The sequence below is a fragment of the Vanessa tameamea genome, chromosome 9 (genome assembly GCF_037043105.1).
Source record: "Vanessa tameamea isolate UH-Manoa-2023 chromosome 9, ilVanTame1 primary haplotype, whole genome shotgun sequence".
NCBI lineage: Eukaryota > Metazoa > Arthropoda > Insecta > Lepidoptera > Nymphalidae > Vanessa > Vanessa tameamea.
In genome coordinates, this window is record NC_087317.1 from 10,891,709 (window position 1) to 10,905,429 (window position 13,721).

General features: G+C 30.8%; 1 protein-coding gene across 4 annotated transcripts in view; it reads right to left on the reverse strand.

Annotated features, from left to right (window-relative positions):
* Positions 1 to 13,188, reverse strand: part of LOC113396923 (lethal(2) giant larvae protein) — a 42,280-nt gene extending 29,092 nt beyond the window's left edge. For 3 of the 4 annotated variants that reach the window (XM_026635006.2, XM_026635005.2, XM_026635002.2), the window contains exons 1-3: positions 13,028 to 13,187; positions 12,683 to 12,784; positions 12,521 to 12,613 (exon numbers count right to left, since the gene is read on the reverse strand). In XM_026635006.2, the coding sequence (XP_026490791.2) occupies positions 12,521 to 12,613; positions 12,683 to 12,685 (96 nt within the window). In that variant the 5' untranslated portion in view covers positions 12,686 to 12,784; positions 13,028 to 13,187. Of the gene's footprint in view, positions 1 to 12,520; positions 12,614 to 12,682; positions 12,785 to 13,027 lie in introns of all 4 variants that reach the window. The other variant, XM_026635004.2, reaches the window with a different exon arrangement.
* Positions 13,189 to 13,721: the final 533 nt, after the last annotated feature.

The window sequence follows — 13,721 nt, forward strand, 5'->3', positions numbered from 1 at the left end:
TATTTGCTTTGATTTATTAACTATAAATTTAAAAATCAATTCTAATATGATTCTACTAATTGCAATGAAAATAATCTCACTTGAAAAACCTTTTCTATGCATATGGGCGATAGTATTTTTTTAAGGTGTATTAATAACATGAAAAAGGTAAGGTAGGTTAGGTAAGTAACTTTTTGATATTAAATTTTCGAAAACCATTACCAAAAATATAAATAGTAAATAAAATATGATTAATAAATAATTAATTATTCCTACGTACTACATTGCATTGCATTTATACATGAGCATAAATATTTACGATGCCATATAGAAATTTAGGGTATATTTTGTGAGGTGGTCGTCCATAACGTGTCGTCTCGGATATATTCTCTGTTCTCGCGATTAAACACACGCGTTCGCCGTAACGTGAAACAAACATGGTCAGTTGCAATTCATCACAGGTCCTCGTTTGCGTCATAAAACTGTAACGACCGCGTGATTTTTACGAGCGAGCACCAACAGGCAATCCCGGTATCATAAATCTATCGCAAAACGAACGAATCAATTCTCAATTTCGAATACTTTGTAGCTTAGTATACATCTGGATATACTATAAATAAAGGTATATAAAAAAATGTGGCCTGTTTCCTATTTGGAGATATTTTCACATCCTCTTAGAAACATTTACTGACAAGTTACAAGACAAGCAAAGTAAAAAAAAAAAAGAATAGAAGAAGAAAGAAAGAAGTATTGTCTAATGCATACACAATAAGATTCAATAAATACATATTTATTTGTAAGATGCACTTTATAATATTATCCTTATATTTAATTATTTAGAGCACACACACAAACATTCACACACAATCTCATACCACTAATATATATGTATATAAAACTTACACTGTACTGTATAGAACGTCTAGACACCTATAGAGTAGAAAATTAAAAGTCGGCAATCGAAGCAAAAACTTTATCATAATAGTGCTGAGTAACTTGTAGTCAATAATAGTCAACGTGAAGCACGTGTACATTTTTTTAACACTAATATATAAATATAATTAAATAGCAACATAACGTCAGATTCATATACTATAAAAAATCACGGTCAAAATATTGATTTGATATTTAGGATTCCGTTTGAAAATGGAATCATTATGAGATTCCGACTATTCAATCGGAAAAAAATATGTTACATAATGTTAATTAATCTGCATTAAACAATAGTTTTCTGTAATATACAAAAGAACATGAAAGCCAGACTTGTTACGTCAATAGTGTTTCAAGTGGGTTAAACTGCGAAGCTATTTATTTATTAATATTTTATACTAAAACTATTTTTCCCAAACGCGCGGCATCTTTTGGTACAAGTTTTATATATTGGTTTAAGTTACACTTTACAAAAAAAAGTATCATATTAATGTAATAACTATTTATTATGGGTTTAATAACACAACGGGGCATAATATCTTAGTTCCCAAGGTTGGTGGCGCATTGGCGAAGTAAGGGATGGTTAATATTTCTAACAACGCCAATGTCCATGGGCGGTGGTGACCATTTAACATGAGGTGGCCCATTCGCTGGTTCGCCTACCTATTACATTAAAAAAAATATACGTGTAGGGAGGACTAATAAACAAAAAAGAAATTTAAAAAATGTTAAACTTAGATAACATCACGTTAAGGCAAGGTTTACATTGTTATGTTTCTTTCTATTGAGTTATCTGTTTAAGCAAATAATCCCCATGTTATCAGTTGAAGATTATTTAAAGATTTTTTAAGAAGACTATTTAACTATGCCGAGGGTACGTTAAGTTATATAACATTTAATTTAATTTAAAACTTATGTTTAACATTGTACTCTTACTAAAACTTTTTGATGAAGTACCTATCTGTAAAAAATATGCACACGAATTCGACACAGATATTTTAAGACTCATTTAAAAATAAAATATAACATATAATATTTGTAACATCTAACATATCTTTTTGTTAATAAGCAACCTTAATAATATGGGTTGGTATGATATGACGGCCAAGTCTAACTCCGTCTTCATTGGTCAAATCAAATAGCGCGTTTTCCTAGCTTTCTGTTGCACACTTCCGTCCCTTTTCACGGAATCACTTCCAATGGAAAAGCGAAAGGAAAGTTATTTATTTAAATGCTTTATTGACCACCATAAAGTTAATGGGACAAAAGGCAGACTTAATGCCTGAAGGCATTCTCTGCCAGTCATAATAATAGATAAAAAAAAACATATACATACATATCCATATAGTATCTACAAAATAAATATTGATATATACTGTCTATCGTAAAAACATATATATAATATAACAATAGTTAATTTAATGATAATAGTGCATAACAGAAATCATAAGAGCTAGGGGCTTTCTGACAATATGTGCTCACGTAGACGAGTTTTAAAAGTTAATTTAGAGGTAGCTTTTCTAATATGTTCGGGTACTTTGTTCCATAATCGGACAACTTGAAAGGAGTAGGAATTAGAGAGGAAACCGGAAGTGTGTGTAGGGACAGAAAAAAGGTTAGAACGTAGTTGACGATTGTGGTTACCACAAAGAAATTTGAATTTGCCTTTCAAATAATCGGGAGAGAGGATCAAAGAGAATAGAGAAAAGAGATGAAAGTAATCGGAAGTCTCGATACTGAAAGATATGGTCGAACTTACGAAGACAGAAAATGAAACGCAAAGAGTTATTTAAGAGACGATCAAGTTTATCCAGTTGATTTTCGTTGAGATCGTAATAACATACGTCTGCATAATCAATTATGGGAAAGACCAAAGCGTGCACAAGTATAATCTTAGTCTTGATGGGAAGGAAATTTCGAAGTCGATTCAGACACCTTAACGTGGCTGTAACTGAGCGACTAATATCAGAGATATGCACAGACCAACTGAATGTGGAATCAATATGAAGACCAAGTTACACATCAATGTGTAAAAAAGTTTTATTATAGATACAACTATTCATTCACACTTCCATCGAAGATTACGTAAAAAGAATTTGATTAGCATACAAATAAAAAGGTGCCGTCGAACTCGTTACATGTGAGGCTTCTAAGCTGGATGCAGGTTGTCTGATATCGGAGTCACCTGCGAGGCTTCCTATACCACGGCTCAACTGCAGTAAGTAACGTTTTACATTTGATATCCGTTTTATTACATGTCATGTGAAATAGGTCACACCTGCATTTTTTATTTATTAGACCCAGTGGTAATTACATTAAAACCTTACATAATGCGTTTTTCTTTTTCAAAGCTGTCTGTTTGTATCTAACTGCACTAAATTTTTATGCCAGCATGTAATAGAAATAATATTATAACGACCATCAATATTTTAAATAATAATTATAATAGAGCTTATATTTTTAAGATAAATTGTAAAACTAAACGCCCTATAAATTTGTTCGTCTGTTTGTTTGTGCTTTACCTTTCAACTTTAATTAAATCGGGTTTTATTGTCATGAAACTTAAAACAATATACAATATGCTAATTAGTTGAACCTTTATTAATACTATGCATATAAACTATGTTGCTCCATCAATAATTACGTAATACATATACTTCAAAGATATATTCATGAATAAGCGGCATGGCAGAGCTGAGAATTGTAATTACACTGTTATTATCTAGGATCTACCTCCGTTCTAATGTGATTAAACAATATTTAACAAGCATGAATTGAGTGTAATTAGTTGAAGCCCCCAAATCAAAGAAAGATCACGTTTTAGAAATCACAAAAAAAGTAGCTGTGTGGAAGTAAACGATTCGAACGACCTTCACGAAGGTGACTGTCCGTTCACAAAGGATTCCAACTATCTATAGAATATACGGGCTTGTAAGACTTCTATTAATCAGAATAAAAAGCTTTAGAAAGAGTGTCAAGATCTTTTGATAAGAAATTCGTAAATTGTATTACAGGTACAAAAGTGACTAATTTACTTTTTTACGCTTAGGGAAAAAATACTTCCAAATATTTTAAGTTAATTTTAATTTTTATAATATGTTTACTTTGATAAATTGGTCACATCGCAAATTCGATTTTCGTTTCTCGTAATAATCTCGTAATGCCACTGGTACGGATTGCATATTCTACCAAGAAGAACCAGCTCAGTTCTTATTCTTTTCCTGCAATTTATGTAAATTCTTCACAAGTAAAAAGTATAATATAATTTCGTTTATATCACAATAACTGGACAAAGACTTGAAATCATCAATAATTCTAAAGTTAAACACCAAAACATAACTAAATCAAAAACTCTAAATTAAAAAAAACACACCGTTCTCATTAAACAAGATTACGCATTAATAATATTATTTTTGGGATTAACAGAACCATCAGATGTTGTCCGAAATTTTTCGATTACAAAATCGGACCGGCGACAATACGTGATACTGCATTCATATAAAATATTAGAGGGATCCATTATTTAAATTAATTGTGTATTCGTGAATTTTAAAACGATTTCATTGTTTGTAAAATGTATGAAATATAATCTCTCAATAATCGCATTATTGATGTTTTAAATTCATGGTTACGTTCATATTTACAAATTATAATTAATCTTTTTACTGTTATTGTTATGAGTGAAAAAAGCCTCTAACGGAATACTAAAAATATCATTCTTGGTTTCCTTATTTATATGAATAAGTTTATTCGTTAACGTTAGCAAACATTTTTAATAGTAATAAAACGTCGTGTAAATATTAGCACAGAAATAAGATAAGTCGCGTCGAAGGCATTGGAGGATACCACGCGATTTTGTACGAGTGAATGAACTTCGTCGACGCGTTATCGTGCGTGTAGATATCGCATTAAATCGGACAAATATTGATACAATCTGCATTTAAGTGACCAAAATTATTTATCGTCCGAACAACATATTTTGGACGATCGTTTAATAGCGATTTCAAGAATAATTTACATTTTAAGTCTGTTTGCTAACAACACATTACCCGTCTTAAAGACAAAAATTATTGAAACGTTTCAAATATTTTTGTAGTTTCAATCGTTTCAATACAGTCAATGGATTTGCATCTTACAGTTATGAAATTTAAATGAAGCCACGATCTGAATTGCGCAAATTGTACAATCAAGCCTGGCACGGCGAGTAGGAGGCCATACGAAATAGGACAACGTCGAAATAGGAAATGCCACCCTCGGAATTAAACGAGCTGGCCCGAATGTTTCTTCGCGTAATGCGACTAAATTGACGATGTCTTCAAGGAGGAAACCGTGGGAGACGCTATATTCAGGCAGTGACGCGACCTAATAGAGGTTAAGCTGTTTGCCCCTTCATAATGAAGCCTCGCGCCTTGTTGGACGCAACTACGCTATACAAATTGGATGACTTGCATGAATCTATCTGAATTTTTTGGTAAATGAAAAACGATGTCAAGTAACTGATTGGCTTTGTTAGAAAGAGGTGAAATCGTCGATAACATATTAACGCGTGCAGTGTCTCGAACATAAACAATGTAATAAATATATCATTGGCGTTTAATAATTTTACCGTTTTAATCGTAGTGGCATTCTTTCGCATTGGAAACAGTTCAGCCAATTGAAAAGTCGAGTTCACGATATCACGTGCTCGCTTTGATTTTTATTGCATCAATTCGAATACCGTAGTCCAAATGAAACATGGCATCTGTTCAGCATCGACTCTTCAAGTCATTAGACTCTAAAAGCGTGCGGTTTAAAATTATTGCCTGTGCTATTTTAAATATTTTTTATAGTTTATGTACGAACATTTCAATATAATCATATAACTTTCATATCTGGCTTCATCGTATTTTTAGTGGTGGTTATTTAGCTAATAATTTCGCTCAACACATTTTTTTATTTATATAAATAATATAATAGTCGAAATCCACAATATTTTAATTTTGAATAACTTAAGAAATTTTGGTTTTCGTTCGTTATTTATTTAGTATTCACAAAAAGTGATAATATTTTTAACATGAAATGCAAACAATAAAGTACTAACATACAAAAGAATAACTGGAAGGTCGTTGACCGGCAAACTCACTTTAATATTCTGATCGGTACTTTCTATTGAATACTAACTCACAGAGCTTGGAAGCTATAATAAAAGTTGGCACTTTGTAAAAATATGGCCGGATATGTCGAAATTTAACCATCAATTCACATCAAATTTACTATATACTCTGTCACTTCCCCATGTCAGCCCAGTAGTAGGCAAGACAGTCAAACACGTTTACAATTTGTTTAATAATAGCTGTGAATGATCAAATTTGTAAATATATTTACCTACTGTCAATTTTCGTTCGTGTTATCTGACACGTTATATTTTGTACGTTATTTAATGTTATAAGCTTCACAAATTACGGATGTTCGCCGTTAGCTCTAACAACTCTTTTGAGACATTAGGTATCTTACAAAAGTATTAGGTCAAAAATAAATTCTTAAACAGCTCACAATCATTCATAATTTGTATTAGACGCAACTAATATTAATCTATATACAAAATAACAGTAACCAAAAAAGCAAGTAGTGGATGGTATCTAAGTAGATATAAAAAGAATAAGGCGCTCTAACAACAGAGTTGGCATGAGGAATGTGGTCCCGTCAGATATCTTTATAATAGACTCAGAGCAAGTTAGGTATATAATGATGTAGACAGGCCTTCCGATTGCGATCAGATATCTTCTAACATTTGACAATGAAATATTTACATGTCAAAACTATCACGCGTTAACAAATGCATGTCTCATGCTTCTATTCGACAATTTTGATAAAATTATTGCATTGTAAAAATCCGAAGTTATAGATTTGAGGACAATACAAAACAAAATAAAAACCTGTACTTGTACCACTAAGATTAGAAGAAATAACAGGTTCGTTGTAAACGATGTCTAGTCGAAGTTCTAATGAATATTCTACTCTGTAAATCTTTGCGTGTGGCCAATATAAGAGAATGCGTTTGTTACAAATACGCCAATCAACGTTGTCTACTAAAGAATTATGAATGCCAGGCAACACGATATATTGTTTAAATGGTTTATAGCGACCTTTTTCTTTGCGATCAAGTATTGGATACTTCAGTATAAAGTTTAAATAAATTCTCATATAAAACAATGATAATTATTTAATCTTTTAAATAGTAACAAAACCTGTTTTGACGTCAAGTCAAATAATTTAAAAATATAGATATAAACCTTAGTACATATTTATTATAGACAAATAAACATGTCAATTGTTTCTGTTATATTCGAATTCAATTAGTAAAAGAATACCTGGAATGCTCTCGTTAAAAAACAGAGAAACATTATATTATTGTTTGTTCAATCTTAATACAAATACAACAATATTCAACGAAAACAAGGACAAACCAAAACACGTGATTGAAAAGTAATCAGTCCGTAATCCTCTTTTATTTTATGGAAGTGCTTTGTGTAACGTTTTCACCAAACAGCAAAAATGACATTGTCTTCCAGTATGAAGGGTGAGTGAGCCAGTGTAACATGTAAGATAAAAAGCATCTTCGTTCCCAATCTTGGTGGGCGCTGGTGACAACATACCATCAGGTGGCACATTTAAATTAAATTAAAAATAAAATACATTAAAAAATAGTTAACTTTAACTAAATATATCTACGTATGTATAAAAAAATATATTGTATGTGTTATTGTTGTCAAGTTTTCAACATAATATTTAACTACAAATAAATCGTTTGTTACTGATATAATTATAACCGATGAGACACACAGGTAACATATTAAATTTATATTTTCCTTAAAGCAATGCCTACTTTTAAAGTTAGATACAACAGCAAGCTAGTATTATTTTATTCCACGTTAATGTTTTCAAAGAGAATCTAAATGATCGTCATAATTTCGAAGTATTTTGTAGTGTTATTTTCAACTAATGTGACTAATGTTTATTACATCAATGGTATTTGATAAGGTTTTATTATCTGTCGATATCATGTAATTAAAATATGATAAAGCACGTAAATAGTCATAAAAAAATTTTTTAATAACAGACATAGCCAAGTGTAGGTATTGAAGTATTATGTCTTCTATGGGAAAATGTTTTTCAGTTTTTATATACAGAATAGTTCTAATAAAAAATCTATTACGTACAGTTAGATCTGACGGTAAATAAAAAATCTACATTTCTGTAAATATTTTTTACTTACAACAATGTGAAATTATAGTTAGGTAAGTTAAGATACCGTAGAAATAATAAAATAATCATGGGGCGCCTTGGGGCTAGGATATTTATGTTCCAATTTACGTGATTTACTTGGAAAATTATTGGATTATATATTGTGTTACCTGATAGTTCATAGATCACGATCCGAAAATCATAAAAAATTAAAAGGATTTAATAACGTAGAAATTTTTGACATATCGTTATAAATTAATGTTTACAACACACAGTTGCTGTCACGTGTAGGTATTGAGTTTCACGCGAGCTTTTTTAAGTGTAAATTAGTTCAAACCAGAATTCTCTGAAATAATTTTAAAGTGGAATGCATTGACTGGCTATCTTGTGTTACATCGGCCTATAGATAATTAACGGCACGGGCGAGGTCGGGCGTGGCGATTTATTGCTTTACAAGATATTGATAGCGATTCTACTATAAACACGAGCAAGACTACAATAAGTGTAAATCAGTCCGCGTTATACGAACACTTGGTATAATGTACATAAAGCGCTTTGAGATTTTTCTTTCTATTTTTGTTGATATTGCATATGCAACGACATACAAACGACTTTGAGAAAATGATATTAGCAATACAGGAATAACAATAGTTAGTGTATCGGTAAGCTACATACGCATCACTATATATATATTTTTATTAAATAGGCAGCCAACACAATGTACAATATTAATATAAACCTATCTTATAAAAGATGTCATTTTTGAAAAATTGTTGCATTTGCTAATACATCACAATTATAGGCTAACTCCTCATCATGCACAACTCCAGTTTTCACTCAAAATTAACATTTTTTAATCTAAAATATAAAAACGGGCGTGCATTAAAGTAAAATTATTTATATATACTATATATTAAAAATAACGGAGCGAAAATCGCCCGACCCAAAACCAGAACTTCATACAAAATATTTCTGGTCCCTGGTAAAATATCTAATTAATATTTAAGGGTTAAGAACTTAAATAACTCAATTTATTTCAAGTAATCGAATAATTATGTATTTTATTTAAGTTACGATAAATAATCTAGTACATCAAGAGGTTGCTATAAATTTAAAACAACTACCGATAACCATAATGTAAAAAACAGTTGAAATTGTTTATAAATTTTTGTACATAAAAAATACAATTCAATGATCAGGTTTTCAATTACTTTTCGACTATAACTTGTTATAAGATTAGAAACATTTAATGGCAAATATTATTTTAGTCGTTCACTGAACGGTTCAATAGACACATCGATCGTATATTATCGTTATCGACTTATCAGTATCGACCGATAAGCGTTGGAACTTGTAACTCCGTACAATAGTACTCGGCTCTTAAACTAATTCTTGGAAACGTTACAAATAGGTTAATTCCATAGACTTATTAGTAAATGTTAAGAATTGTAAAATTTTGTTCGCACGTTGCTTATATTATCTAAAATTTATATTTTAAAGCTTAATAGACTGATAAACGTGATGTACCTACTATTGATAAAATCATTCGCTATTGAACTTAGGACTCAGTAATACTCAGTATTATTTTATTCCCGTTTGAAGGGTGAGTGAGCTAGTACATGTATGAGCTATAACAGGCACATGGCAAGAGTTGTAGGGAGTGGTTGGCCCATTTGTCCGTTCGTCTATTATTTTGTACTAGATCAAAGTGGCACTTAGATAAGTACTAGCAGCAGAAATCTTAGGGATCAATTCCAATTATTATGTACCAAAAAAATAATACGTTAATTAAAAAATAAGTCTAAGGCGGTCGCTAAGCGCGAATTAAATTAAAGAGGAATATTTTTTATTTAAATTAAGAAAATTAAGCCATATTTTATTTCATTGTATAAGTAACTGCTATAGGTAATTTTATTAAAGTCCAGTTTCGAGGGTTATTTCAAAACATCTAAACCAAAACTATCACATTTCGTGTTTTTATTACTATGCAATGACGTAAATAAGAAACACAATTATATATATAAGCTTTCATTCGCTACTTGTGGAGTTTTGATATAATTGACAATTTGAAACAGTTCGGCGACCTTGACAGCAATCTATACGGGACGGTGGCATCACGCCCGTGGGCGCGCCTGAGCGAAACTTTAATGAATTATTTTTCCGACATTTTTTATACATCGATGTGTATTGATTACAAAAAAATATACGTGATCGATAAATTACAATATCATATTAGGTTTTTATATTGTATATAGAGCCGAGATGGCCCAGTGGTTAGAACGCGTGCATCTTAACCGATGATTTCGGGTTCAAACCCAGGAAGGCACCATTGAATTTTCATGTGCTTAATTTGTGTTTATAATTCATCTCGTGCTCGGCGGTGAAGTAAAATATCGTGAGGAAAAACCTGCATGTGTCTAATTTCAACAAAATTCTGCCACATGTGTATTCCACCAACCCGCATTGGAGCAGCGTGGTGGAGTATGCTCTAAACAGTCTCCTCAAAGGGAGAGGAGGCCTTAGCCCAGCAGTGGGAAATTTACAGGCTGCTAAAGTATTGTATATAGAGCGAATACATTAACTTTATTTTTTTTATTTTAAAATTCAACTTAATACTTTTTTTGTAATTTTAATACCTTACTAACATACCCACAAAACAAAATGATGAGAAGATATCACAAGAAATGTCTTCTAGCATTTCAGAGACTAAAAAGGAAGGCTGGCAAAGTTTTTAAAATCAATGTAAAAATAAAAATGTAAACTCAATAAGAAATCACAAATAGGTATGTCATGCATGTGGTTTTAATTGCTACATTTGTTATTATAATAAAGTATATCCATAGATAATTATGCAAATTGAAGTTGTTATATTGTGTACTGTAAACAGACTAATAGTTTTTTTTTAACAAGCTTTTATGTAATCTGTGTAGTCCATACTTAATTTTAGTATACTAGGTTGTATTTTCATCAGAAAGTAAAATTATTTGCAAAAATTCAGTTCAATCAGTCGAGTGAAATTGACTTAAAATTCAATTGCAAAATTTGCCCCACACGATAATTACAAAGTGATGTTTAATAAAAGCTTAAAGAAAAATAATTTTATATTTTTTAAAACCTAATACTACAACAAATATTATACTGTTATAAACTTGTTTGACATGCATTTTATACCATAATAGTAAATAGAACGACTATTTGAATTTATGTATATATAATATACATAACAATATGACAGAAATCAAAAAATATTTATACCATTGAAGTTTTTGTGAAATATATATTTGTCCTATATTATATAGAGAAATAGATTCAGTGTAAATATTTTTTTATTCCTGTTATTTAACATATAAATAGTTTTTTCAATATAAGGGACTTCAATACATTAGTATTGAAGTCAGAAGAAGAAATATTATGGTACCCTGATGGGTACCATAATATTTCTTGTAAGGTATATTTGATGTAAAGTGTTTCATAATTATACCTACTATGGCCATGATCTACTTTAGTCAAAACAATATGAAACAAGTTCTATAAAAATGAGCAATCTAATCACAAAGTAAACACCTAGTTTAGGGCTTGATATGATAAGATATTATTTCTTATTATGTTAACCATAATAATGAACAAAACCTTGAACATATAAAATCTTTTTTTAATATAAAGGAAGTGTCTAGTAATAGTGGATTGATATCTTATATATTTGTAAAACTTTTTGAGGTTTTACATAGTCGGAAGTTGGTCAAATAAGAATATAAAAAAAAAACTAAGGGCTTTCTCAAAGTCATTATTATGTCTATTTTCATGTAAGACATTCAAATCTGCATGAATTGCACTGAGAAAGAACAAAATGCTTTTTTTGTGCTACAATATTATCTATGGATAGTAAGCAATGGTAATGTTAAGAATATATGATCGGCTCAGAATAGTACCTATATACCATAATGAAGTGTTTATATTTAAATTGTTGTGTAATAAAACTTCATTGATAGCTTTGCATCAATGTTTTAATTGCTTAACTACTAATCTTATAAATCAATCATGGAAATGCTTACAGCCAATCAAGTAATTATGCTCATGTAGTGCATGATTAATTCATGTTTTTAGATCCCTTTCAAACCACAGATTACTTTAAAAAACCTTAAATTATAATATTATAAAAGTTTCTTAATAACTGCATTAAACTTGTTTCTCGAAGAAGAGCAAAATAGGTAAATATAAAATAACAAGAAGATTTTGTAACAACCAGGAATTAACCCATGACACATAATTCAGTATTTTGTTTACAAATATTTACTATGTTACTATATATTAGTGTTTGTTCCATGGATAACTACTAATTAATGTAGGAGTTACTAAATCTAAAATCACTATTTCAGTAATCACTTACCTTGCGAAAAGCGAACAGCTCATTTTGCAGTTTCTGCCTCTCTGCAGAGGGCTGCTGGCCCTTCCCACGTATAAACTTTAGCATTCTGCCGGCCTGCAACAAGACAATCACTTAGCACACTTCACAGGGCACCACAGGACAAGAAAACAGACACGAGCCTACCATGATTTCATATTAGACGAGCGAACACTAGTATCTTGACCGGCACCGGAAAGCCGACTGACTTCGCAGCGCCTTCCTGACTTAAACGCGGCGTTGTCACCGCTTAGCCCCGCACCCAGATAAAAACATTAGTTATTCTTGAAATCGCAAGATAACCGGTGCGGAGATAACATTTCAGATAGCATGGAAATGTTACGGAATATTGAATTTATAATACTTGTAATGATCGTCGAACCAACCCTTAGACAACGCCTGTCGAACAGGTTACATATTTAACTGAACATTGTTTTGAACGTTACATGTTGTTTTATACTGGGTATCAAAAGAATATCCTAACTTACGTACCTGAAGACGACAGTTTGAAGATTTTTAGTTATAAAATCCAAATTTAGAGGAATGACAGACAAGTCACAACGGCGTCAGAAATACATACAAACACAATGCAAGAACATAATATTCATGAACGTACGCACACGAAACGCACCCACACTACGCCATGACGTGACGTGACTGGTTTTGTAATGTTACCATACATTGAATTAGGAATTAAAGCTCTTAGTTAAATATATTTTTTAATTTTTATGAATACCACTTTAATGAAATAAAAATACAGTTAAAATTTCTTTATTAATAAAAGGTTTTTTTTATTGCTTTTTTTGTTACAAAAATATTTTGTAATTTCAATGAATCGAAAAACAAGACGTATATGTTTTCAGTTTATAATAAACTGAGCTAATTAAGTTAAAAAAATCGTTATCTACTTATAATGGGGTTTGAATATTTTTGGAGTTATTGATAACCCTGTTGTATAATATGTTTCTGGTTCATACGTGTACATCACGGCATATAAAACTGGCAACACTTTGAATGTCAGAATAGAACTTTCTTGTCATAAGTGAAAGTATGTCTTCTAAGAGTTTAAACAGTTAGCGGTAAGTTTTAAAATATCGAACAATTTGATTGAATAATTAAATGAATGCTGATGTATTTTATTTAAAACATTTCATTTTTGTTTCAAGTAAATGTTATCAGTTTGGTT